Below are 24,095 nucleotides of genomic sequence, written 5' to 3' on the forward strand. Positions count from 1 at the left end.
TCTCCCATAATCCACTGCGGGAAAATCTTTCAAGAACATATGATCAGTTATTAGTCTGAAACTGATTTATTTTTTATGATTTGATAAATTATTAAAACCACATTAAGGACATGAACTTCACAGATATAAACATTGTTCCGTGATATTTCAAGCCGCACTGGAATAAATATGATGAGTTGAGTTGTAAATGCGGCCCTCTGCCTCCAGTTTCTGTTAATATTTGTGTCTGTGTGCAGCCTGGGAATGCAACACATGGGCCTCGATAGCAGACCCCTGCTTTTCTTGTGGTGTTGCTGGTACCGACAGCTGGAACTAACGCAATTTTTTTACAGCAAAGGCCAACAAGCTTGAAATTTTCTCGCCTCTCTCAGTCTACGCTGGCCAAGATAGTTGATATCTGTCACCGTCTGGTCCTTCGTCCCTGCAGACCTTGCGGTAAATCAACAGAGTGGCTCCCAGACAGATAAAATGCCACATCAGAGTTTAAGAGGCCTAAAGCAGGATGCAGTTCCCAACCAGCGTCATGGTGAGGGAAAGGAGCATCCACTTAGGGAGGGCAGACATCCACCCCCGTCCTCCCCCTCCTGCTCCTTCTCTGATAGCCGTAATCTCTGAGGTTGACCTGTCAGTCAAATCTTGGAGACAGATGACGTGAGGCCCCTGATAGGCTGTCTCCAAAGGAGGAGACACCAGCCGGCCGCGCTGGCCGACGGGACAGAGAGCAGGACTCAAGACGACGGACGGATGGATAGCGGGTCCGATGGGAGGGGGGGGCACATGAGGAAAAGGTGGGTCAAAGAGGTGGTGTGGTGGAGGAATGCCGAAAGCAGGGAGCGGTGGGGGTCAGGGAGAAGGTCTCCTGATGAGCAGGGAGACAGCTCTTTGCTGGGGATCGTTGGCTGACAAAGTTTACTTAACACCAACCCCTGGGAGCACGGGTCACAGAGGGTGGGGGGTGGGGGGAAGACCACATTCGCCTCCAGCTCAAAGGGTTAAATTTTTGTCACAGGAAAAGGAGGACAGTGGAAAGGCCTCTGTGTTTGCTGATATAGTTTATAAGTAGTTATCAAATCCCTAAAGAGACCAACAGACTTACTTTTAAAATGATCACCTACCCTGCTATTGTTAAAAGTATAACACACATTTTCACTATTATTATTACAGTTTTATTGCTTTGCTGAAATAATGAAGCTTTGTTGACACTTTAAGTTTTGCTTAACGACTCTTACTGTCATCTGTTTCATCCGAGTCGAAGAAGCTGTAACATCTGTCAGCCAAACACGTGATGCCAGTAACTACGAGCTTGTAGTAAAATGCTCGTATTTGTCTGAGCCAACACACTGCTCGTTATCAATATTGGATTTCCTGACATCACGCCGCATAACTGCAATGTGTTTCTGCAGCCGACTTTTGAATTCAGACGTCGGGGTTTCCCACAGTAAAGCGCGTTAATGAGGAAGTGCTTTTATTTCAGCTGTTACTGACCTTACAGTGGGCTAAATCCTAACTCTGATGGCTGCGATGTTTCCTGTGCTTTGGAAAATACACAAGCAGCCCTATTGTTATTTTATTATAACACTGCAGTTTCCCATCAGTGTCACCATCTTTGCCCCGCTTTAGGTACACATAAGGTAGGTTAATGCATATGCCCGATTTTCCCACAAGGATTTTGCACTTTCACAGAGATGTACTGTCACTGGGCAACTGACAAAGGCTATCAGTATTACTTCAATGTCAACAAATCCAAAGTAATCCTGAATGAGTAGCGATAGTCATTTGTTTAATGTAAAGATGTTATCAATTTTTACAAGCTTGCAGTGTTGGCTAACTTCTCCCATGTTCTTTAATAATCACAGCCTTCGCCTCAGCACCCAACTGAGGAGAGAAAGCCAGCCAGTTTTCCCTTGATCGCAGCTACTGCCCATGACTCCCATTAGATTACAGAGGAGATTTATCGAACTGGCTTCCGGTTTTTTAGATAGGATAGTGACAACACTTATCTCCAGATATTCCCTTATCAAAAAACAATTTAGAGAGAGAAACAGACATTAGCTCAGATTTTTTTACATTGCAGAGTGCTCCAGCTTAGCCTCCTCGGTACAAGGGTCTGTTTGCACTGTGCACACAAACCTCCATCTGCCCGGATAGAGAGGCATTAGCATTGCCTTAGTGCTCTCTTGATGTCACTGCCATTACGTTTGCATCAAGCTCTTGGACTTTGAGTCTTGGTTAATTCTGCCTGGATGGGGAACCTCCAATCATAACGGAAGAGAACTGGTTGCACTGGTTTGCATTTAATTTCATGCAGCGGTGTTGACTGAGCGGGCGGCTTTAGTAGATGGTGAGAGAGGTCACCAAGAGGTTATCCTGACCTGGGCTTGATTTTAGCCGTGTATTTATCAAGAACCCGGGGAGGCATGTATCTGTGTGCTTGTGTTCCTGCCAGTGAATGCTTGCACCTCTGCGCACAGAGAAAGAGAGATGTTGTAAAGCAGGAGTTACTTTTTGAAGCAGCTACAAGATTTTGACAAAGGTGTTTGTCAAAGATGTGTGTGTGTGTGTGTGTGTGTGTGTGTGTGTGTGTGTGTGTGTATGTGTGTGTGTGTGTGTGAAGCCAGAAGGCCATCTGGGGGAGTCAGTAGGCGGAAAGCATACACTGCTGTGCTTATGACCCTGGAAGGATATCAAGAAAAGAGAGAGAAGAGAGAAAAACACAAACTTGGCAATAAAGTCCCACAGAGCACGCCTGTTTTTATGAAGCTAATAACGACGTTTGATTTACAATTATTAACCAAGAATCTTTGCTTTTCTGCTACATTTTTTTTTTTTGACAAACATCTGTTGGCATGCTAGATGAGCCAGTTCGTGTAAAGCTCATGTGCCCAACAAGCATTCTCACTATTTGTTCTTTCCATGGATTACGCCTGTAAAATGGGCTGCAGGTGTTTGGGCCTTGGAGCACAGTGTCTAGGGGCCACGTTAACTATTAACACAGCCATATAACACTGTTACTGATTACCACCACCTCTCGCTCCTGAGACTCCCACTGACCTGAGTCACAGGTAGGAATCCCGCATAGGTGTGGATTTGCTCTCATGGTGTGGATCACTTACCGGAACCGCCACATGTGGTGTTGGAAAGCGGCCTCCCTCCTTTTCATAATTCTGTTTTCTTCTTCTTGTTCACAGTCCTTCTTAGCTTTCTTCCCTCCCACGCAGACATGCAGCTGAGTCACCTCCCTCGCTGGATCTTTTTCTGTGACCTTCATGGTGACCTTTATCCTCTCTGCCATAGAACGCCGAGGCATGAAGATGTCTGGTATGAGAAAAAAGTGGAACCATGTTTGGCATGTAGTGCTGGAGGTACTTTAATCTGGGGCAAAAGTCTGATGCCTTACCTAAGTTGAACCCCGTCCTATACTCCCACTCCCCACCAGGCCTAAGGAGCGATTATTTTATTTATTAGACAAAAGCTACAAATGTATCTAATTAGCTTAGTGTTCCTGGAAACCATTTTTACATACGAAAAATTCTAAAAACTAAACACAACAATAAAGATTTACAATATAATAAAAAAAGAATAGTAAACTAGACTATCTTTCAGCTGATATCTATCCATTTATGTCCACTAATCAAGATATGCTGAATCATTTATTGCATTCACTTATTTCTCTCCTGCTGGCATACATACAGTCACTGGCTACTTTATTAGGTACACTTTGCTTTTGCCTTCAGAGCTGCCTTAATTCTTTGTGATATAGATTCAACAAGGTGCTGGAAACTTTCCTCAGTGATTTTGGTCCATATTGACATGCTGCTGCAGATTTGTCAGCTGCACATCCACTGAGAGCTGGTGACTGTGGAGGCCAGTTGAGTAGAGTGAACTCATTGATTTGAGCTTTGTGACCATTGCACATTGTCCTGCTGAAAGCAGCCATCAGAAGATTGGGATCATAAAGGGATGAACATGGTAAACAATGCTTATTTGCTACTAAGGGGTCCAAAGTGTGCCAAGTAAATATCCACTACAATATTACACCACCACCAGTTTGCACTGAACCTTTGATACAACAAAAAAATGATCTATACTTCCAGGTTGTTTACACCAAATTGTAATATGTGAATGTGTCAGCAGAAATCATACCAGTCATCAGACCTGGCAACATTTTTCTAATCTTGTGGTGTAAGGTTTTGGTGATTCTGTTTTACCAGTGTGGTCTTCTGCTGTTGTAACCCATCTGTTTTTTAAGGCTTCTAAATGTTGTGTCTTCAGTTATGTTCTTCATAGGTTGTAACGAGTGATTATTTGAGCTACTGCTGCCATCCTCGAAGCAGTCTGACCGTTCTCTGATCTCTGGCATCAACAAGGCATTTTCCCTCAGACAACTACTGCTTACTGGATATTTTCTCATTTTTAAACAATTCTCTGTAAACTCTAGAAAGGGTTGTGTGGGAAAATCCCAGGAGATCAGCAGTTTCTGAGCTACACTGTTTCAATGTTCAGAGTCACTTAAATCATTTTTTTCTCTATTCTGATGCTCAGTTTGAACTTCATCGGGTGGTCTTGACCATGTCTACATGGCTAAGTGCTTTGAGTTTTGCCGTGTGATTGACTGATTAGATATTTATGTTAGATTTGTTAGCCCTTATTGGTTGGTTGTTGTTAAGAAACGGACAGAGAATTGACAGTATGATTATTCCTGTTGTATATTTGTTAATGTTTCTGTCCATCCAAAATATGAATTAAAAAAAAAAAAAGAAGATATTTATGTTAGATTGAGCAGTAGCCAGTAAGTGTATATACACACATTTAACAGTTTTATAGCAGATTTATCCAACTTCACCTCTTTTCAGTCCAACAATCTTTCAGGCAGAAACCTTGCATAACATAACAAATTGAATATTAAATGTTTTACACTTCTAACTATAACGGTCCCCAGAGTACACCTAAAGCTTCCTTACTTCCTTTGAATCCTATTATACATAATACTTAGACGGCTATAGCGAAATAGTCTGAACAGCTAAAAAAACATTATTTACACCTCCTTCTAGTCAAATTCTTTTATGTTTTTTGTTTTCTTACAGAATATCAGATATTCTGTAAGCATTCTGCTAATTGATACTTAGTGGTTAGTTAAACATTTATAATGACCCAGTTGATGGCCCTTGTTTCCAAATGAAAACCTCTTTAATAGAGCACAATTAAATCACAGCAGAAACTTACTGGCCTGTTTGAGAAGCAGCTGGTGGCTGAAAGCAACTTTCATCCAGGAGTGAATCTCCGCTTCTGGTGGCATAAAATGATGAATGCTGTAAAGCAGCGGTCCCCAATCCCCGGGCCGTGGACCGGTACCGGTCCGTGAGTCGTTTGGTACCGGGCCGCGAGTGTCGAGGTTCGGGTGTGAAATTTATGGTTTTCAGGGTTTTTATCGTAAATATTTATTGTTTTTATCGTTAACTCAGTTTCCCTGTGTCTTTTCTCGTATGTTATGAATAAATTATCCTTTTTTTGGTGTCGGTACTGGTTTTATTTTGTTGTATTTATCCGCGACACCTTAAAGGCCGGTCCGTGAAAATATTGTCGGACATAAACCGGTCCGTGGCGCAAAAAAGATTACAGACAAGCATTTTAATACAATCAAAACCTTGCAAAAATCAAAACTGGAGCTATGTTGTCTCAGTCCTCCTACTGATAATAAATCAAAATTGCCTTTTTTTTCAGCTGCTGTATGCTAGGTTAGCATATATAGGGAACCCATGGATAGCTAACCAGCTAACGGCAGCGTTTAAAAAAACAGGTTTTTTCGCGCATTATTTGTGTTGTGGTTTTGTTTGTAAGCTTTTAGCCTGTGTGACAAAGTGGAAATCCTTGTCAGGGCAATTCTACAAGCGTCATGTCCAACAAGGGACAACTCTCCCCAGCAGAAATCTATGCGTTATAAGAGTAAGTACCTATCATACATACAATACTATGCAAAAGTCTTGAGTCACCAATCACATTGGTAAGAAAATAAGGAATATGTGCAGCGATTTATTGAAACGTGCACAAACATACATGAAAATACAACGTTTAAAGTTAATATTTATTCTTCAGCAAAGCCTTTAAGTAGTCTTCATGAATATTTCTCCAGGCTTCTTGAAGCACATCCAGAGCTCTTCTTTGGATCTTGGCTGCCTTTTGTTCTGTTCTGCACCAGTCCACCATAGTATTTTCATGCAACCTTTGAATAACACAAAGTTAGCATGCTTCAGTTTATTTTGCAGAATATTTTATAATATGAAAAAAACCCCTATAACTTCACACCATGTATCCGTTCAAGAAATGAACTGTTCAAAATGAGGACATTAAATGTAAGCTTTAACTTTGGTAAATGGCCTGTATTTGTATAGCGCTTTACTAGTCCCTAAGGACCCCAAAGCGCTTCACACATTCAGTCATCCACCCATTCACACACACATTCACACACTGGTGATGGCAAGCTACATTGTAGCCACAGCCGCCCTGGGGCGCACTGACAGAGGCAGAACTTTCCAGTTTATTAAATGTAGCTGAGCGATCCTTACTTTTAAAATGATCTCCTTCCTCTCCTCCGTCTTTCTTGCATCTTTCTCTGAGGTGTGATGTTGTGTCACATTAACTTCTCTCCCTGGGAACTAAAGTAGCTCTGCATTTAGGTATGCAGCAGACAACTGCACACAGACTGTCTGTGTATTTGCTGATATTTGTTGAGCTTTTCAGTTGCTGAAAAAACATTACTCCCTTTATGCTCGCTCCTCATCTGTTGCTAAACAGATGCTGGAACATCTGGATGTCCCGCTGACATACCAAAAACTGACTGTCTCCCTAAAAATGAAATTGTTATTGTAAATGTGTCTGTCATTAATGATATGAAGTATGAAGGAAACAGAACAATTCTCATACGAGGTAGAAGTTGCAATGAGATTTTGACAAAGTGAATTCTTTACGTCCTTTATTTATTTAGGTAAAAAGTTTCGCTGAAATTAAAAATGTCTTAGAAATCCATATAATATGATGGAATTGTTGTATAAAAATATTTTAATTGACATAAAAGACTTGATTTTGTTGTTTCCACACACACGCCTTTTGTACTTCCTGTTGACTGAGTGATGCATAGACCATATACATTAATGGGACTGTCTATGTGTTTCCTCCATTAAGGTCAGTTGGGTTTGATGTGTGATGTAACTTCCCTCAAATGCAAGAGCAGTCAGAAGTACTCAAGTACATCAAAGATGCCTGATATTCTGCTTAACGAATTACGCATTTGTGCTTCGTTACTTCCCACCTCCGATGATAATAACTAAAAGACAAAACCTGGGCATCGTGTTCAGGTCATCTTTGCCGTTGTTCCACGCATTTTCTCACACTGCGTCATGTGGTCACACTGAAGATACCGTTGGTATCTGACAAGAGCTCCATCATCGCCTTGATTCGCCGCTGTTATCACGTCGGGTTAATCGTGCTTCGTGGATAATATCAGTCCAGACCTCGGGCTGGAGCGACGTCTGCCTGGATGCAGCATCTTGAATCTACAAGGCTGCGTTCTAGCAGATCTGTAAACACTTGGCTTAGTGGAGCCTACGAGGCTAAGCTGCTGACCGGCGTCTATCAAAACAAAGCGCACACACTCTGGCCAGGGTTCGTCTTAATGTCAGTAAGAATAATGGCAGGGGTCAAACTGGAGGACAGCTCCTTTTGAAGTTCAGAATCTGGTTTGTAAACAGAATCAAATTCTCTTTTTAAGGCAGCGTCTATGCTCCCAAAGTAATGTACCAACGATTTAATAGCCACAGGTGTGCCATTCTGGGGTTTTTGATACATATATTTATATTATGGTTATACAACTTTAGTTTTGATAACATTCTTGTGAAATAACTGGCGATGTGGACGTGACTTTGACACTGAAGGGAAGTTGGGCCAATCGAGAACTGAGCCAATGGTAATTCAGATCAGCCGTGTCTTTCTTAGTCTCTTTTGTTGGAGCACACAGTTCAAGTCACAATAAGCGACTTAACTGTACGTGCCACAGATTGCCCTGATATGGCCCTTTTTGTGTCCAACAGGCGACCCAGTGGTGGTCAGGGCTGAAGCTGAATGTGTTTGTTAGAACGAGCAGAAGGGCCCCGCGCTAATTCACTTGTGCATTCAAAACCAATCTGTTGCTGCGAAGTAAAAGGGACGGTCTCGCTTTTGCTTTTCGACCAAGCTGCGAGTTCTTCCGCCAACGGGGACGCAGACCAGCCTGAGATATTATACTCCCACCATGGGCAAACATGCAAACACAGCGAGCCACTGCTCCGCGTGGTACAGTACACACCGTTAGAGAGGGCACAAAGGAAGGTGCATGATTGGTGTGTTTGACAGCGATCTGATAAAACCATAATTGGAGCATGTAGAATGCATATGTTTTTCAGTCAAACAAAAGCCCCGGTCACGCCATAGAAACTGCCTCTCAATGTTTTCATTGTCTGGCAACTGACTCAAGTGAAGGAGAGGGCGACAGAAACCTTCAAGTCAGTCTGAGAGTGTGTTTAATGTGTGCGGAAGGGGAGCGGCGTGTACGTGCGTTTATCTGCATGTGTGTTTAAGTGTGAGAGGCCGAGACGAAGTGAGGCCGTACGGTCACAGAAGGACAAGCGCCGTGCAAAGTCGGCTATGTCTGGTGGAGCTCCAGACCCTTTTGAGAGAAGCTTATCAGATCATAAAAGAGCTTATTTGTTCTACTCGCTGAAAAGCTGCAGACACTTTTTGCACACATTTTCTCCTGGAAAGGAGTGTATTTACAAAAAGGTCGAGGCCGATGTTCGACACTTCCTACCTGGACGGTTACTATGAGACATCGGTGGTAGTTCTTTGCGACATCCACGTGCTTACCCAAATGACAAAATCTAAAATCCCAGATCTGAAAGTTTTTGAGTGAATGCTTTTTGTATGACCACTGTAGGAAGTGGTTTTGGTGAAATTAAAAGACAGATTTCTGTACAGGATGGAAGGACAGATCCCTCAAAAGGTTACAGGATAGACTTTAACTGATACTAAATGTGACCTTTTCTGTGACCTGACCTGTCTAAATTGTATAGATGTACATAACTATAGTATAAACTTTATACACACAGTCGTTCATTCACTGAATTTGTGATGTAAAGAAGAGTATCTCAGTTTTCTTTCTTTCTTTGGCTCCATAGAGTCACAGTTGCTCCTTTTTGCACGTTTTCAGAAGCCATGTCTCATTTTAAACCTCGGTCATGATGTGTTTAACCCTATAAAGAATGGAGAAGGAAATAATTACCAAAAAATATCTTCTTCTTTTTTTAATGTCTTCAAAAAAAACAAAAACAAACCCAGATATTAAATGTTAATTGCCTATATGAGTTTAAATTTGCATCATATTTGCTGCCACCAGCAATTTTTGCAATTTTTTTTAGTAAAAAATGATCACAAAAATGTATCAAATATGATAAACTTGGCGTTAAAGGGTTAAAGCACAAGCAACCAAGACAAAGCCTTCAAAAATAGGTTGCACAAGTTTGAGTAAGTTGCGGTTCTTGAAGTAAGATATGGGTTTCTTGCAAATGGCAATAAATAAATAAGGAAGGCTTGAGAAAAATCTGGTGACTCATTACTCTTTTATGGCTTTTTCACGCACTGGAGTCCCTTCTTATAGTCTAACACTCTCAAACACCTGGTCAACTTCTTAAAAACTTATTTTGAGGTATAACACAGATATATATGACATAAATTCTGCAGGTTTTCAGTGATTTTAAGAATCTGTAACTAAGGCGCCATCAGAAGGAAGAGGTAATATGTCTTTTCATTAACTGTGAAATCACCCTGGGTGATTTGTGCCATTTGTCGTGTGATACGAGTGAAGCAGAGATAGCATGTGTTCTAGTCAAGGGTCCCACTAAGCCATGCCGGAGAGAAGCAACATGCACAACACCGAGACCCAGAAACTTACAGATAAACTAATTCCGCCGTTATTATTCTTAACAAAACCTGTGAAAAAGACTGTGCCCTCCTTCCTTCGATATCCCATCTGTCTCCCACTTGTGAGTTCAACAATTGGTGATTGTTTTATTTCCACCACACACTCCTCTGCTATCTTTCTAACAAGCAGCTGAGATTTCGTAGACCTTGAAGCCTGAGTGGGATAGCAAGATCTCCCAGCTGCTACAATGCAGGGCCATGCCCGAGTATCCGATCCATCCAAACTCCCTCAAGCCATCCTGCCACTTCCACCTCCTTGCTTCCAGGCTGCCTCTGCTTTGCTATCAGCGACGCTGCCTTGGCCAAGGCTGTTTTCTCTCAGGCTGGGGCTCCAAACAGCTGATTCAGGGAAAGTAAGAAAATATACTGGAGACCTGACCTTCTCTCCTGAGACAAAACACACAGAGAGGGACTGGCTCCACAGGATGGAGACGCTAGCATGGAAACAATAACATAGCCTCAGAATCTACGCAAGAGATGAGGCTCTGTTTTCCAGAGACAGAGGTGCAGAGGCGTCTGTGAGCGAAGCTGCGTCCACTTTCGTTCTTCTTTCACTGCAAGTTTTACAAACATTTGCAAACGAGCCGAATGCTCGTCAGGCTGAATAATCAGTATCAGTGAACATTTGTTAATTTTAACAACATCTTAGCTTGTCTGACCCAAAGTGAACAAAACCTAATGCAAACAAAACTGGCATTTTGCATCTCGTTTGTTTAACATATACACAGAACCAGAATTTCTTAATAATCCCAACCCTCCAGTCTCTTGTCTTACCTAAGCTAATTGGCAACTAGCTGAATATTTGTACTGGACACATTACACAATTAAACAGACTTCAGTGATTTATTTTGATTTAAACCCTATATTAAAATTTAAAAAAAGATTTTATATTTTAATTATTATTCTAAACAAAAAACATCACATTTAAATGTTTTTTTAAAAGAAGGTTTTTGTAGTATTGATACTGTTATTATTTTAATAATAATATTACTGATATTAGTTATACTGAAAAGAATAAATCAGTCTGGGTTACTTAAAACAGATCAGTCACATTGCATTTACCATAAAACTGCAAACAAAATGAGACAGTATCATAAAAGCCTTAAAAGATTAATATATAACCATGTTTTCTGTAAGAGAGTGGACGGTGCTGGAAATCACTGCATGAATACAAATAAAGCACAAAAAATAAATCAAATTTTTGACTGACTGAGGAGAAGTAGACAACTATCCTGAGGTTTGACAGATCGAAACAGGAGGATTTTTTTTCTTTCTTTCTCTCTTTCTTTTTTTTTTTTTTTTGATAGGCCCATATACTCTGGGCTAAATCATGACCATAAGGTGTGTTATCAGCACAGAGCCCGATGTGTAATGGTATGTGGGTGTAGTAGCGGATGAAGGCATGAACCCAGTTAACCACATTTGGCACATTATCTGTGATAAAGCAGGCCTCAGACTCTTGAGTGGCTGAGCTCTTCTGTGAAGCAAGAATGGAAAAATATTTACCTTTCAAAACTTCATTAGCCGCACCTTTAAAAAAAAGAAACATATTGACGTCATCTAATTTATAATGACTTTCTTTTTCTTTTAGTAAAACAGTTTCTCACTTTCAGATTTTAATGTTTTTGTGCTATTTTCAGTTCAATAAAGGGTCTAAAGTCGCAAGCAAGGTTGTCAAAGTGGTTGTATTTAGTGTTAGATGGCCATATTGTCTCATCTGGCTACTGGTGAGAAACACAGCTGCCAAACTGTCAAATAGCCTCACAACATCTTAGATTACCCGTTTCCTTTGACGTGAGCCCAAAATTGATCACGGCTTTGCTCAGAGCTTCCACAGAAGAGTCCTGCTGTGAGTCAGACTCATTGTTGAAGAGTTATTAGACAGACTGATGATTTCACGGGAATTAAAGATGAAAACAACAAAGAATGAGTAACGATTTTTTCCATTTTGCCCTGATTGCTCATATTAGGGATTCACTTTTTCCTGGGGTGGGTCTGCTTCCAAATTCAGCCTCAAAAATGAGCAAGCTAATATTTTAATTACACAGAACAAAATACTGATTTTTCTTCCACTTAATCCTGCATGTGACAGAGTGATTTCACCTGATATGTCAAAACCCCATTTGAATTTCAGCTGTGGTATTACGATACCAGACCAAACCCTTTATCTTCATTTCACTGCTGTATATGCATCATGATGGCTCGGGGAGGAAAATAGATAAGAGAAGTACAAGTGATAAAAAACAGCTTGTAATATAATAACACGATACAGTCGATACACGATTGGAGCCAAAGTTAGGAGAATAGGTCAAACGAACCCTGAAGCATATGTCAGGCTGATATGACATCACCACGCTGATTTGATAAATAGAAATTCTTGGAGACGCAAATAATAAGAGATAAATATAACCTCAATCCTTCTCAAATCACAGACAGTTCACTCATTTCCACTGGAGCAATTTTATGCTTGTTTTTCTTTTCTTTTTTAACACCGAGCGGCACAGAGCCAAGACCATAAATATGCAGACAACAGGCTCACGTCTCATCCATCAGGGGCGTATCCGTCACTCATTCATCACATGACAGGCAGGGAGCGTGATGGTGCAGGATTGTTAACAGCCATCAATCCCCTCCAGAAAATCCACTCCACACAAACACACCCAAGCGTGCACACACACATTAGTGCACACACACTCGGGCAGGTGAGCAGGGCGTTCCGTTGTGGGCGAGCCAAGGAAGCAAGGACGGTACATGTCCAAAATGACAAAGGTTGCTTTTACACCTGTCATGACCCGTTTAATCATCTACCACTTCAAACAGGAGAGTCTGGCATTCACGGCCTCCCAGCAGCCTTTGCTCCAGCGGCTCTGGACAAGCTGCCATTCTGTGGAGGACAGGGAGAAAAAGACCGGCGCAGGTATAAAACTTAACTGTGTCTTCCATAAAATAAGAGCAAATACGTCAGTGTTTATAGGCGCTGGGAACTGGAGGTAAATATAGAAAACAGGTTTAGCACGGAGTGTGAGCGGGAATACATTTATATGAGGAAAAAAATGATCTAGATTTTAAGGATGGAGCTACAAGTTAAGACAGCGTGAACTCACAACGCCTCTCATGTATGTCATTGTTATTGTGCTATTGTTGTGGGGAAGGTGGATATTTGTTGTTTTTCCATATGCTGCACTGCTTTTGGATATACTGGATAATATATTACATTTTTCTCATTTAATATAATAAAAAAAGATTCTTTGGAATAATTGTTAACAATTCAATTTTCCCATTTTGGATTTCATGCACAAATAATTAATTAAACCAGACTTCAAATCTGATTTTTATGCAAACAGAATTGCTGTTAATATTTTATGTTTCATAATGACAGCTGCAATGCATTTAAAATGTAAAAATAATGGTAATAATCAGTGCCTAAAGCTGAACTTTGAATATCTGTCAGTGTTAAATCACTTTTATAAGTTGCTCTTTATGATAATTTTTTTAGTGCACCTTATTCTGGTATTTATTGCACACACAGAATCATGGTCATAGTATATATATGTGTGTGTGTGTGTGTGTGTGTGTGTGTGTGTGTAATGTGTATGAATGAAATAAAATCAATCAATTAATCATTAAACCACAAAATCCAAAGTGTATTTTTATATTGCCATGCCAGGAAACATGTCTATTTAATTAATGCATTCTATTTTAATTTCTAAGGTATTCTTTTTTAAATTGGAAATGTTTGGCGTCTTGTGTGCAGATCCAGTTCACTCTGCATATGTTTCGCTTTCTAAGATAAATCTTTGTGTTGTAAAGGGGACACGTAGCATAAACGTTATAGCGAGTTAAGTCGTTAAAAGCCCAGATACTTAAATACAGTAACGCAGGATTGTCACCAAAGCTGTGGTGCAAATATGTGCAGGATAGCTGCTTTATTGACAGTTTGACAAAATAAAAATACATTTAATCCAAACAACACCCCACAGATTAAATACTCGATATTAATCTTTCGTCGTTATTAAAAGCCAATTATACAGGATTTGATTGAAAACAGACTTTGTGTGTGAAATGCAAAGATAAAAACATAGCGAGAAAAAAAGGAAAAAAAAAGCAACCGTGGGGGGTGATTAAGATGATGAATTGCGTCTCCTTCCTGCGTGTTTTACATGTAGCTGCAGTCGCTTCTCATTAATCATAATCGAGACATCAAAGGTGTTTTCGGACGTGGGGCGTGTTGGTGTCCACAGTGCCTTTTATTGCCCTGCCGTGTAAGAGAAATCAGAGCTGCCCTTTCTACACAGTCACAGTCAAACCAACGACCAAGCAGGACATTTTTAAAGAAGTAGATAATTAAAAAAAAGTGAGTAATAGTCTCAAAGTCGCCCACGCCACCGTGTGATGCCCCTAACTGTCCCTTTCGTGCGTAATTCGTTCTCCTGCTCTTCGTTATCTCCATAACATCACATAATCAGGAGAAAGCTGCAACGAGCACTCGAGGGCTGGAGATAATCATTATCAAGTCGGTACATAAGGCTCAGACACCTGAAGAGGGTCAACCATTAAAGCCTCAGCGATGAGCTAATAATAATAACAATAATAATAATAATAATAATAATAATAATAATAATAATAATAATAATAATATTGCCACTTTTAATTATTTTCTAACGAAATAGTATTTATTAAATATTTTAAATATATTTTGACAATATCATTCCAATACATAAATGAATTATTTCGTTCACTATTTATCGTTTTCATATATTATTATTATTATTATCATTATTATTATGTCATTATTATTATTATTATTATCATTATCAACCAGTTGCAGGCTATCTGGTTGAATTATGTGTGATGGAGATGGTCAGCGCACAGGCCGGAGCTGACAGTCAGTGGCTGGCCTGCAGTGTTTGGCTGTGCTGGATAAACGTGGAGACAGGGCGGCGTCCTGCCACTTCTTCTCACAGGCTCCGTGTGTCAGAGCAGCCCACGCTGACATTACTGCGAAAACACCTCATTTATCAACTGGAGGCTTCGCAGCCAGTGAGCCAGAAGCCGCAAAGAAAAAAAAGGAGGGAGGGAGGGGTGGGGTGATGGTGGAATAGGGGGGCAACAAAGAAAAAAAAAAAGAAAAAAACAGCAACAACAGGATTTTGTATTCTCTCACCTTCCTGACAACTGCTGGCTGAGGTGATGGGATGGGAGACGGCAGTGCATTTTGGTGCGGTTACTCCCTCTGATAAAAATCACCTCTCGGAGCTGAGAGGGAGCGAAGACTCGACGCCTAACATTCACAATATCGCCTTAAGCGTGAATTTCTATCAGCAGAAGTTCTGTGGAAATCAGATAGACAACATGAATTAGCATACCCACTACACAAATAGACACGGATTGCCACGCAACTCGGGCTATGTGGGAGGGGGAACGCCCCCCCCCCACACACACACACACACTACATTATTTCCCTCTGAAGCTATGCGAGGAGAAGGATCCAGCAGCAGGAATCATCACTCCAGTATTAAAATAAAAGCGGCAGGAACACCTGCTGGAGAGCAGCTGCACGATTGCGCCCACGGGTATTAAATTAGCATTGAAAATAACTCTGCAGTAATAATATTCGTGACTGTCTGACAATAATAGTGTTTGTGCGAGATGTAGACAGAGGAGGAACAATAGGAGACCTGGCAGTGGCACGCGTTGAACAGAAGTCCAGCCGAAGGCCCTTAGCTGTTAACTCCGTGCTGTGGTAGTCTAATTGGCACTGATAGGGATAATTAATAACATATTAGCAATTTTTTGGGACGATATTAGTAAATCAGAAGTGCAGCTGTGCCTTCCGCTGCTATAAAACATGAGTAACCGATACAGATGGTGTTACAGTATGAATCATATATTGCGGTGAGTTGATTTTTCCCTCAGTTTTGTCTGCTGTGCAGCTGCAGAAGCAATGAACATGGATGCAGCTCAGTGCCTATTATCAGCGTGATGGATGCAGGGTGAATATGAGAAGAATATCAGAGTATATACTCTCGGACTTATACCGTATACCTGCGGGAGTTGGAAGTATAATTAATGGACTGTTGGAGGTAATCCGATCAACTGTCCAGACAAACAAAACAAAACAAAACAAAACGGAACAATACCCGCTGAAAGGCTGTGAGTGTGACCTGCAAATGAGTTAATGATTCAATTGACACCTCCCCACTTTTGATCACTTCACTCGTCTCAATGTATATTCGGGCTGAACGAATCATCGCGTTTCAAAGAGGAGCTACACACACACCTTTAACGCTCAATGAGAGCCGTCTGACTTAAACTAATTAAGAGGGGATTTATTGATCACTGGAATGATGACAGAGAATAAACAAAGGGGTGGGGGGGAGTAATCAGGACTTTGAATTAAGATGAAACCAGAAAAAAGAAGTAGGCCCAAGGCACGTTTCACACACGGAAAATATATTTGATCAATCATTCATTAGGCTGTTATTTTTAATAAAAGGCAAAAAAGAAGTCTTATTAGAGATTCTCATTAAAAGTTGTCCAGACGAAACATTTTATTACACTAATACTCCAAGTCAAAAATAAATATTCAGGTCTTCCACTTATGGACAGACTGCAGTGGAAAATCCCAGCTTTTAAACTCTGGATTAAAGATTATAAATATAATAATTTTAAAATTTCCAAAGTATCGAAAGTTAAAAGCGTGCTCCTTGCAGACGTGATTACTGCGCTGCGTAAACATGGGAGTAGCACTTTCCTGTTCAGGGTGACGGGTAAGTTAATTTTAACTGCATTTTTTGGCAGTTTAATTTAATAAAGAGCTCGTTATTAAATTAAAGCGCTAGCTGTCATATAAATGTCACCATTTCCCATAAAACAGGAGTAGCCTATGAAAGAGCTGGATATTAAAGAGTAGTCCAGTGAAATTAAAAGTATCTCAAAGACGCTTGTTTCTATTTGTTTCAGCTGCTGTAGGCTCATCAGCAGATTTGGGGATCAACTGTAAATAGATCAAGAGAGACAGACAACAACTTAATTAAAAAAAAAAAAACCCAGAGTTGATATTGGGGAAAAAAGCATCGTTTACATTTCTATTGATTATTCCTGAGGACTCATGGGGGCTGTTATCAAAAAGAAACAGCTGAGGGGGGGTGGAGCGTATTCATTTGTAACCGAAAGCATAACTGTCGAATGATGAAAACTGATCGTATCAACGCATTAATCCAACTTTCAGACCTGATCAAGTGAAGTGTCTTTTCTTCCCCCCCCCTCTCCCTCTCTCTCTCTCTCTCTGTTTTTCAGCGTGATTGATTGGAGGAGTTCATAGGCTGGCACCCCCATCGCGTCTCCAGCCGCTCACGCTCCACATGATTGGTCCGCCTCCTGCGGCCGCAGCCACCAGAGGCGCCTCCTCTCATAAACCTCCTCTAACTGCGGTAAACTTTCCCATTACTTCCAAGAGAAGCAGAGGCTCACTGTTAGGAAGTTTGCTTGCGACCTATATGGCACACTTGTAGCAGGTAAGTCTTCTTCTTCGTCTTTTTAAACTTTTCTTCTCCCACTTTTGCGGCGCGCACAGCTGCTTTAAACATCTGGCCGTGTCGTGGCGAGCGCAGCGAGACCTAACTCATAATTTCGGGGTATTGTTTTATCGCTCCAGCCTGCCTTTCGGTCCTTATCTGTTTTGACTCTTATCAAACGGTTATCTCTTTTGCTGTGAAGACATATTGCGTTTTTGTTTCCTATCTCTTTATGTGTGCGTCTACTTGCGTGTGTGCGTGTGGAGGGGAGGACAGGGATTTGACACGGATGGATCCAGTGCCTCTTAAGAGCGCTTCATGAGAGCATGGCAGTCACTGTGGACTGGGTTTTTATTGGATTTCGAGATGATACTGACTCAGTAATAATTAACCGGAGCTTTCGTAGTTTATTACCCTATTCTCTATTGTGAAAAATGTAGTTCATCCAAAGTTGAATGCTGGTCTGTACACCAGGTGTCCGTTTGCGTTTTCCCCATTTTTCAGAAACCTGCCGACTTTCTGTCAGGATGTTTTGTGGATATATTTTCAATTCACTTATCCTTAACCTCGCAAAAAGGATAATTTCCTCTGGTTTCCTAACGGTTCCGACTCTTTTTGTTACAGGGTAGACCACTCCCTGGCCATTTTTATTTACCCCTACGGTGTATGGAAAGTGCTCCTGGATGGAACTGGGTGAAAACAGCTGGTCCATGGTCAAGCGAGAAGTGTCCAGCAGCCCAGGGTCACCGGCTGAGCAGAACTACCTGCCCGGTGACAGCAGGAGGGACGGCACCACCTCGGATGAGCTGAGGACACCTCCGAACGAGCTTGACGCGCTGGGGCACCGTCGCTCCGACAGCAGATCCCTGCACTCCTACCTTCACTTCGGACACCATAACAACACCCTGACCACTACCGAGGATATCCCGCTGTTTACGGATTTAGACCAGGGGAGCAAACTCGTCCTCTCCACCGGAGCACACAAGACAAGCTTGCTGGTGGACCCGGCCGACATGTACCAAACACTGGCCATTGCGGCCCAGAGCCAGAGTGGATATGATTCAAGTTCTGGTGGTTATATGCACTCCAACCCTAACTCCCCGGTGTATGTCCCTAGCTCGCGGGTGGGCACCATGATCCCCAGCCTGTCTTATCTGCCGGCCAACGTGTCTGCTCAGCCCGGCCACGCCGTCTCCAGCCACTCGGTGTGGTCACAGTCCACCCCAGAGAGCCCTTCGTACAGCACCGGGAGCCCGCACGCCTCCAGTCGTTTCCACTACCCTCCAAGCCCGCCCATCAATAACGGGACCCCCAGGGACACGGGCTACAGTAACACACTGAATATGAGCAGCAGAGACCAGTACAGCCTTTCTCGTCCCCTCAGCGGGACCTACCCGAGCCCATACTCCCCGTACGTTGCACCCCAGCTACCCTCGCCTTGGCCCGGGGCACCTTTTGATAACACGATGCTCCACACCTTGCAAAGCAGGAGTGCGCCCTTGATTCGAGGACCAAATGGAGGTAAGAAAAATCAAATGAAAACAAAGTAGAGGGAGGCACAGAGATGGAATAGTTTTCCTTCTCACTGTGTGGGACGGAAAGAAAAAAGGTATTTTAATCACGCGCGCAACCTTGAAGTGTCTGGAGTGAAGGCACCAAGCGCCTGCGCGTTTTTGTAACAGAAACCTGTTCCCTCATCGAGGCCTGACCTCAAAATGTTGAATAAAAATATGTTTCATACACTGCCAAAAATGAATTTATGATAGTGTGTGTGTGTGTGTGTGTGTGTGTGTGTGTGTGCAAGAAACAGGCGCAAATGACTGCCCAGAAATATGCAAAATAAATCATTTACATGAAGAAAAATCCACCGAGGCTTTTAAAACAACATTGCCACAACAGTATAAATTTATTAAAAATGTGAATTTTGTTAAGCATTATCGCTTTAATCAATTTATAATCCATGAACAGATCATTTTACTCGCCGTATCTATCCGCTTGCTTTCTTTGACATAAAGTCCCAGAAGCAGAATCGCTTATGAAATAATGACCAGCAACAATGTGTAATCCTCACAAACCCGCTCCCTGTTCTGATTCCAGCATTTCTCTTCAGTTTCAGATATTCTGGACGACATGGGGGAGAGCAGAGAATGCGTGAACTGCGGCTCCATCTCCACGCCGCTGTGGAGGCGCGATGGCACGGGCCACTTTCTCTGCAACGCCTGCGGCCTCTATAGCAAAATGAATGGCCTGAGCCGGCCATTAATTAAACCACCGAAACGGACGGTAAGGAGACAGGAGGATGGGGGGTGGGGGCCACTTAAATCAACCAATTTCCTGCCTAATTGTTTCAAACAATTGCTGGAGGTCACTGTCGTTGTCACGATTCGGCCTCTAGATGAAGTTTTCCATGATACAGCCCCCAGTTCAAACCTGATTGTAATCAAGGAAAATTTATTTACGCAAGATCACGTGATTTCTATAAAATGGGGAAAATAAATTAATAAATAAAGCATGCATTTCACATTTCAATCAAAGAGTTGTGCTTTGCGAGATAAAACTATAGTATTAGCTTAGCGAGTGTTTTAAATTCATCAGTCAAGCACAATCATTTAGTTGTTTCATAAGAAAAAAATGTTACTCACTAAATTAACATTAAATCAATCCACACGTGGCTCCACTCCCAGCTACTGTCGGGTAAGCTAATCTAAAAAGGCGTCAGTGGGTCCAGATTTTCTATGGTGCCATTACGCACAGTTTTTACAAGGAAGTGAAATGGCACGTAGGACCTATCTGCGAATTAACAACCTGTAATAAATAAATGAATAAAAAACAGTCCGTGCGTAAATGCCAATTAAATTGGGAGTCTAACAGGGTGTGGATTATTGTTGGAAAATCAGGTATGAATGCCCGATTTAATTAAATTAGTGGAGTGTGTGCTGCTTTATTTTCCTGGATACCCACGTTTAATTATAATGACTGATGTTATGTTTTGCTTGCCTCAACAGTCAACGTCCAGAAGAATCGGCCTTTCCTGCGCCAACTGTCAAACCAGTACCACCACTCTGTGGCGCAGAAACGCGGAGGGAGAGCCGGTGTGTAACGCGTGCGGCCTCTACACAAAATTACACGGAGTAAGTTCACTGCGATTTGAATTTCCCCTCCTCTAATTCAGTTTTAATTTAAAAAAATTGACGCATTATTGATTTTAAAAAATAATTTCTTATTTAATTTTTTAAAATAATCGCATCTTACAGGTACCCCGGCCGCTCGCCATGAAGAAAGAAGGAATCCAGACGAGAAAAAGAAAACCGAAAACTTTGAATAAAGCAAAGGGATCCTCTGGTGAGTAGCTGAACAATATTTCTGCTGTACGAAGGGATATATATCACATATTTATCGCTTTTAAAATAACGTAACGACAACATTTTTTTTTTATGTTTCCAGGAAGTAGCAACTCTGTCTCCATGACTCCTACATCCACCTCTTCATCCAATTCTGAAGACTGCTCGAAAACCAGCTCTCCCTCTGGACAAGTGTCAGGGGTAAAACAGATTTTTAATTGCTTTTAAATTTTACAAATAATAGTTTAAAATAAAAATAATAATTATTAAAACAATGAAATATATATATATGTGTGTGTGTGTGTGTGTGTGTGTTAAATAGGAATTTCTACACTTGAAATTACTATAAAAAGCCAGATTTTTCACCCATTTTCATCAGTGAATATTTTGTAAAATACAAACTGTGGTAAAGAGATCACATGCAGGCTGACTGATGCTCTGTGGTTATGACTGCTGCTAACTAATATGTCACTGTGATATTACACTAATATGAGTGTCACATTGATCATGCTCCTTTTTTCCCCAACATTGCAATGCAAATGCCATTTCAGTCTTCAATGATAATAATTTAAAAAAAGGATTTACACAATCTAAAGGTTTTACTGACATTTTATACAATAAACTCACATTTTTTGCTAACAGAGAGTTTTCTGGTTGCAGATCAGTTCATCTGTGCTGTCCAGCTCTGGGGAGGGAGCAGGCTCGGGCTCGGCCGTCAAGTATCCGGGACAGGACGGCCTGTACAGCAGCGTGGGGTTGACCCAGTCATCGGACGTGGCTTCAGTGAGAGGCGAACCCTGGTGCCCCATGGCCTTAGCCTGAACATTTTAACCTTCTGGGCGGACAGAAATCCCCGGCCCCTTGTGTCTGGATGCTGTGTATTGTGGAAGTATTTGGGTGCAGTGTTGGTTTCCTTCCCTCTCAGCTGATGCAAGAAGAGTCGGACGAGAGGGGTAAAGAAGTTTGAGATGACCTTAAGTCAGACTAGAAGCTTGAATCAAGCATGGAGTATCTGCGATTGGGTTCCAGATTGATGTCAGGGTGTTTTTTTTTTGTTTTTTTTGCCTTAAAATACAACAACATCAACAACAAAAGGGAAACGCCAGGCCAAATGATCAATTAGGTGGCCTGCTATGGATGGTTGCTGGACCTGCACTCGGTATCTCTCCCATCCGTGGCACACAGAACCAAATCTGGGTTCCTTAAAGAAAGCCATCTTGTACATAACGGATTTCTCTTTGAAGATGTTGATTGGATATCAGTGCTTCACACAAGCGCTGAACTCTTTGTGGACGTTTTTTGATTTTTTTGTTTTTTCCAAAACTGGAATCATGCCATAAGTGCCGAGACAACTTACATGAATCAAAAGAAAGAAAAATATTTATGAATCTTCCATAGTTGAAAAACATGTCTATGATTGTTAATAAAGATATCAATATAGAGTAGAAGTTAAACCATTCTGATGTCTTCTTTTCTATTCTCTGTCTCTCGATAAGCGGTAGTACAGTAGTGTTGAATGTGCACGTTTTCCACTGAAAGCTCTTACTTACTGTATTTGACTGAAACTAGTTTGGTTTAAACAGGGTATAAATGACTATATCACATCGTGTTGTGTTTAATCGTTTAAAAAAAAAAGAGAGAAAAAGATGCAAAAACAATCAACTTCTTGAGACTTAATTTTGGCATGAAAACACTGTCGGCCGACGGGCAGCATTACGGTACTACTTCTACAAAATCTCGCACATGTAAAGCAGTTGGATGGCTTGTTTGAACAAAGAATGCCCAGAATAGCTGTAGGACCCTCTGACCTTTACGTTCTTAGACATAAACTGCAAACGAAGGCTGCTGGCCGCGCTACCTGACTCACTATAAACTGTATACCCTTCATAATAATAACATGTGCTGTTGCATCATATTTCAGCCAAAATTAGACCAAAGTGTAGAGTGAGGTCACCTCTGAACAAATCCGTGCTCACTGTGATGACTGTGATGAATCGCTGTAATGATTAAAAGGAGAATTGTTAATGTAACATGTTCTTATGAAGCGCAACCTCACAGGTCATGCCAAATCATGAATTTGAGAAGCCTTTTTGATTTTTCATTTTGTTGCATGACCTAAGCAAGTGGTGTGGGAGCTTCAAGAGCTATTTCAGGCTTTAAAAAAAAAACAAAAAAACCTCCTCCCACCCCCACCCGAAGAGACTGAAACCTGAAGGCTGATAAGTTACATGTAAATGTTAGCACAAAGAGTTATTTTTTTCTTTGCTTTTGTTCACAACTTGCTTCATCCTAAAAAAGAGCATGTCATTCACGCAACCGGACTTATTTATTTTTCTGAAATAACATGTTTTCTTGTTGTTTTACTATTTTTTTTTTTTGAACATTATGAGAAATTATTTAAATTCAGTCCAATAAATTGTTCTGGTGATGCAAATAAATCTGCAGTTTGTTTTTAAAAGAAGAGCAAAACGCGTCAGTGTTTTGAAATTACGGAAAGAACCACCTTCTGCATATTTTTGTATGAGTCATTCCCATCTATACTTTAACTCCCCGTTTCTCCTTGGCTGAACAGATACCAGAGGGCTTTATTTTCTCAGATGTTTTCACAACTGGGAGGAAAGAAGAAGACATCACGGCCAGCTAATGCAAGACAAGAATTTCGCCTAAAAGTTGCACAGCAAGACTTACCCAGCTTTTTTTTTTCTGGCTGATTTCACCAAACCACACCTTTATCCTTTCTGGTAACGTTTTCACTCGAGACTTTTCCTTTTCTTCGGGCCCCTGTGGGCTTAAAGAACAATCCACTTTCCTGTGTCCTCTTGAACCAGCAGCTCAAAGTACCTGTCACAATGTTTACTGTACTTAAGAGAATATGGCCTGTGAGTAATTCCACATGAAAAGATTTTAGAGATGGTTAGGATTTATGCCTGAGCTTAGCGTTATCTGTCTGCTCTTTGACATATTGATTCAGCTAAGTTTATTGAGTGTGGAGGAATGCGCGGCACTGCGTAACAGACAAATCCACAGGTTTCAGGTGAACGGTTATTGCACCTATTTTTCTTATTTGACTTTTGACATCGGATCGGAATGACACTTTTTTCACTATTTCCTTCATATCCATCACAAAATTTGCTTTTCCTTTTTTTCTTTAAATTTTACTTGTGTGTTCAAACTGAATGGAAAAGCATGGCTTGTGATGATTTGCTGCTGAGTGTTATATAAAACCCAA

The 24,095-nt window shown here is 41.2% G+C and overlaps 1 protein-coding gene and 2 long non-coding RNA genes across 5 annotated transcripts in view; 1 reads left to right on the forward strand and 2 right to left on the reverse strand.

The window, feature by feature from the left end:
* LOC112842757 (uncharacterized) overlaps nucleotides 1-5,384 on the reverse strand; it is a 43,232-nt gene extending 37,848 nt beyond the window's left edge. The window contains exons 1-2 of the long non-coding RNA XR_003214772.1: nucleotides 5,224-5,384; nucleotides 3,114-3,315 (exon numbers count right to left, since the gene is read on the reverse strand). This is a non-coding gene — a long non-coding RNA (uncharacterized LOC112842757). The remainder of the gene's footprint in view (nucleotides 1-3,113; nucleotides 3,316-5,223) is intronic.
* Nucleotides 5,385-5,956: 572 nt separating this feature from the next.
* Nucleotides 5,957-24,006, reverse strand: LOC112842758 (uncharacterized). Of its 2 annotated transcripts, none has more exons than XR_003214773.1 (3): nucleotides 23,555-24,004; nucleotides 15,173-15,338; nucleotides 5,957-6,220 (listed from the first exon to the last, which is right to left on the reverse strand). It is a non-coding gene; the product is annotated as an uncharacterized LOC112842758 (long non-coding RNA). The 2 variants fall into 2 exon arrangements; XR_003214774.1 differs by lacking the exon at nucleotides 5,957-6,220 and adding an exon at nucleotides 12,116-12,892 and having other exon boundaries at nucleotides 23,555-24,006.
* gata6 (GATA binding protein 6) lies at nucleotides 12,834-23,064 on the forward strand. 2 transcript variants are annotated; one of them, XM_005476460.4, is made up of 8 exons: nucleotides 12,834-12,925; nucleotides 17,308-17,525; nucleotides 18,150-19,046; nucleotides 19,636-19,808; nucleotides 20,531-20,656; nucleotides 20,780-20,867; nucleotides 20,970-21,067; nucleotides 21,527-23,064. In XM_005476460.4, the coding sequence occupies exons 3-8, from the start codon at nucleotides 18,209-18,211 to the stop codon at nucleotides 21,686-21,688; spliced, it is 1,485 nt and encodes a 494-aa protein (XP_005476517.1). In that variant the 5' UTR covers nucleotides 12,834-12,925; nucleotides 17,308-17,525; nucleotides 18,150-18,208; the 3' UTR covers nucleotides 21,689-23,064. The 2 variants fall into 2 exon arrangements, with proteins under 2 accessions (XP_005476517.1, XP_025755830.1); XM_025900045.1 differs by lacking the exons at nucleotides 12,834-12,925; nucleotides 17,308-17,525 and having other exon boundaries at nucleotides 17,778-19,046.
* Nucleotides 24,007-24,095: the final 89 nt, after the last annotated feature.

Source organism: Oreochromis niloticus, linkage group LG18, assembly GCF_001858045.2.
Source record: "Oreochromis niloticus isolate F11D_XX linkage group LG18, O_niloticus_UMD_NMBU, whole genome shotgun sequence".
Classification (NCBI taxonomy): domain Eukaryota; kingdom Metazoa; phylum Chordata; class Actinopteri; order Cichliformes; family Cichlidae; genus Oreochromis; species Oreochromis niloticus.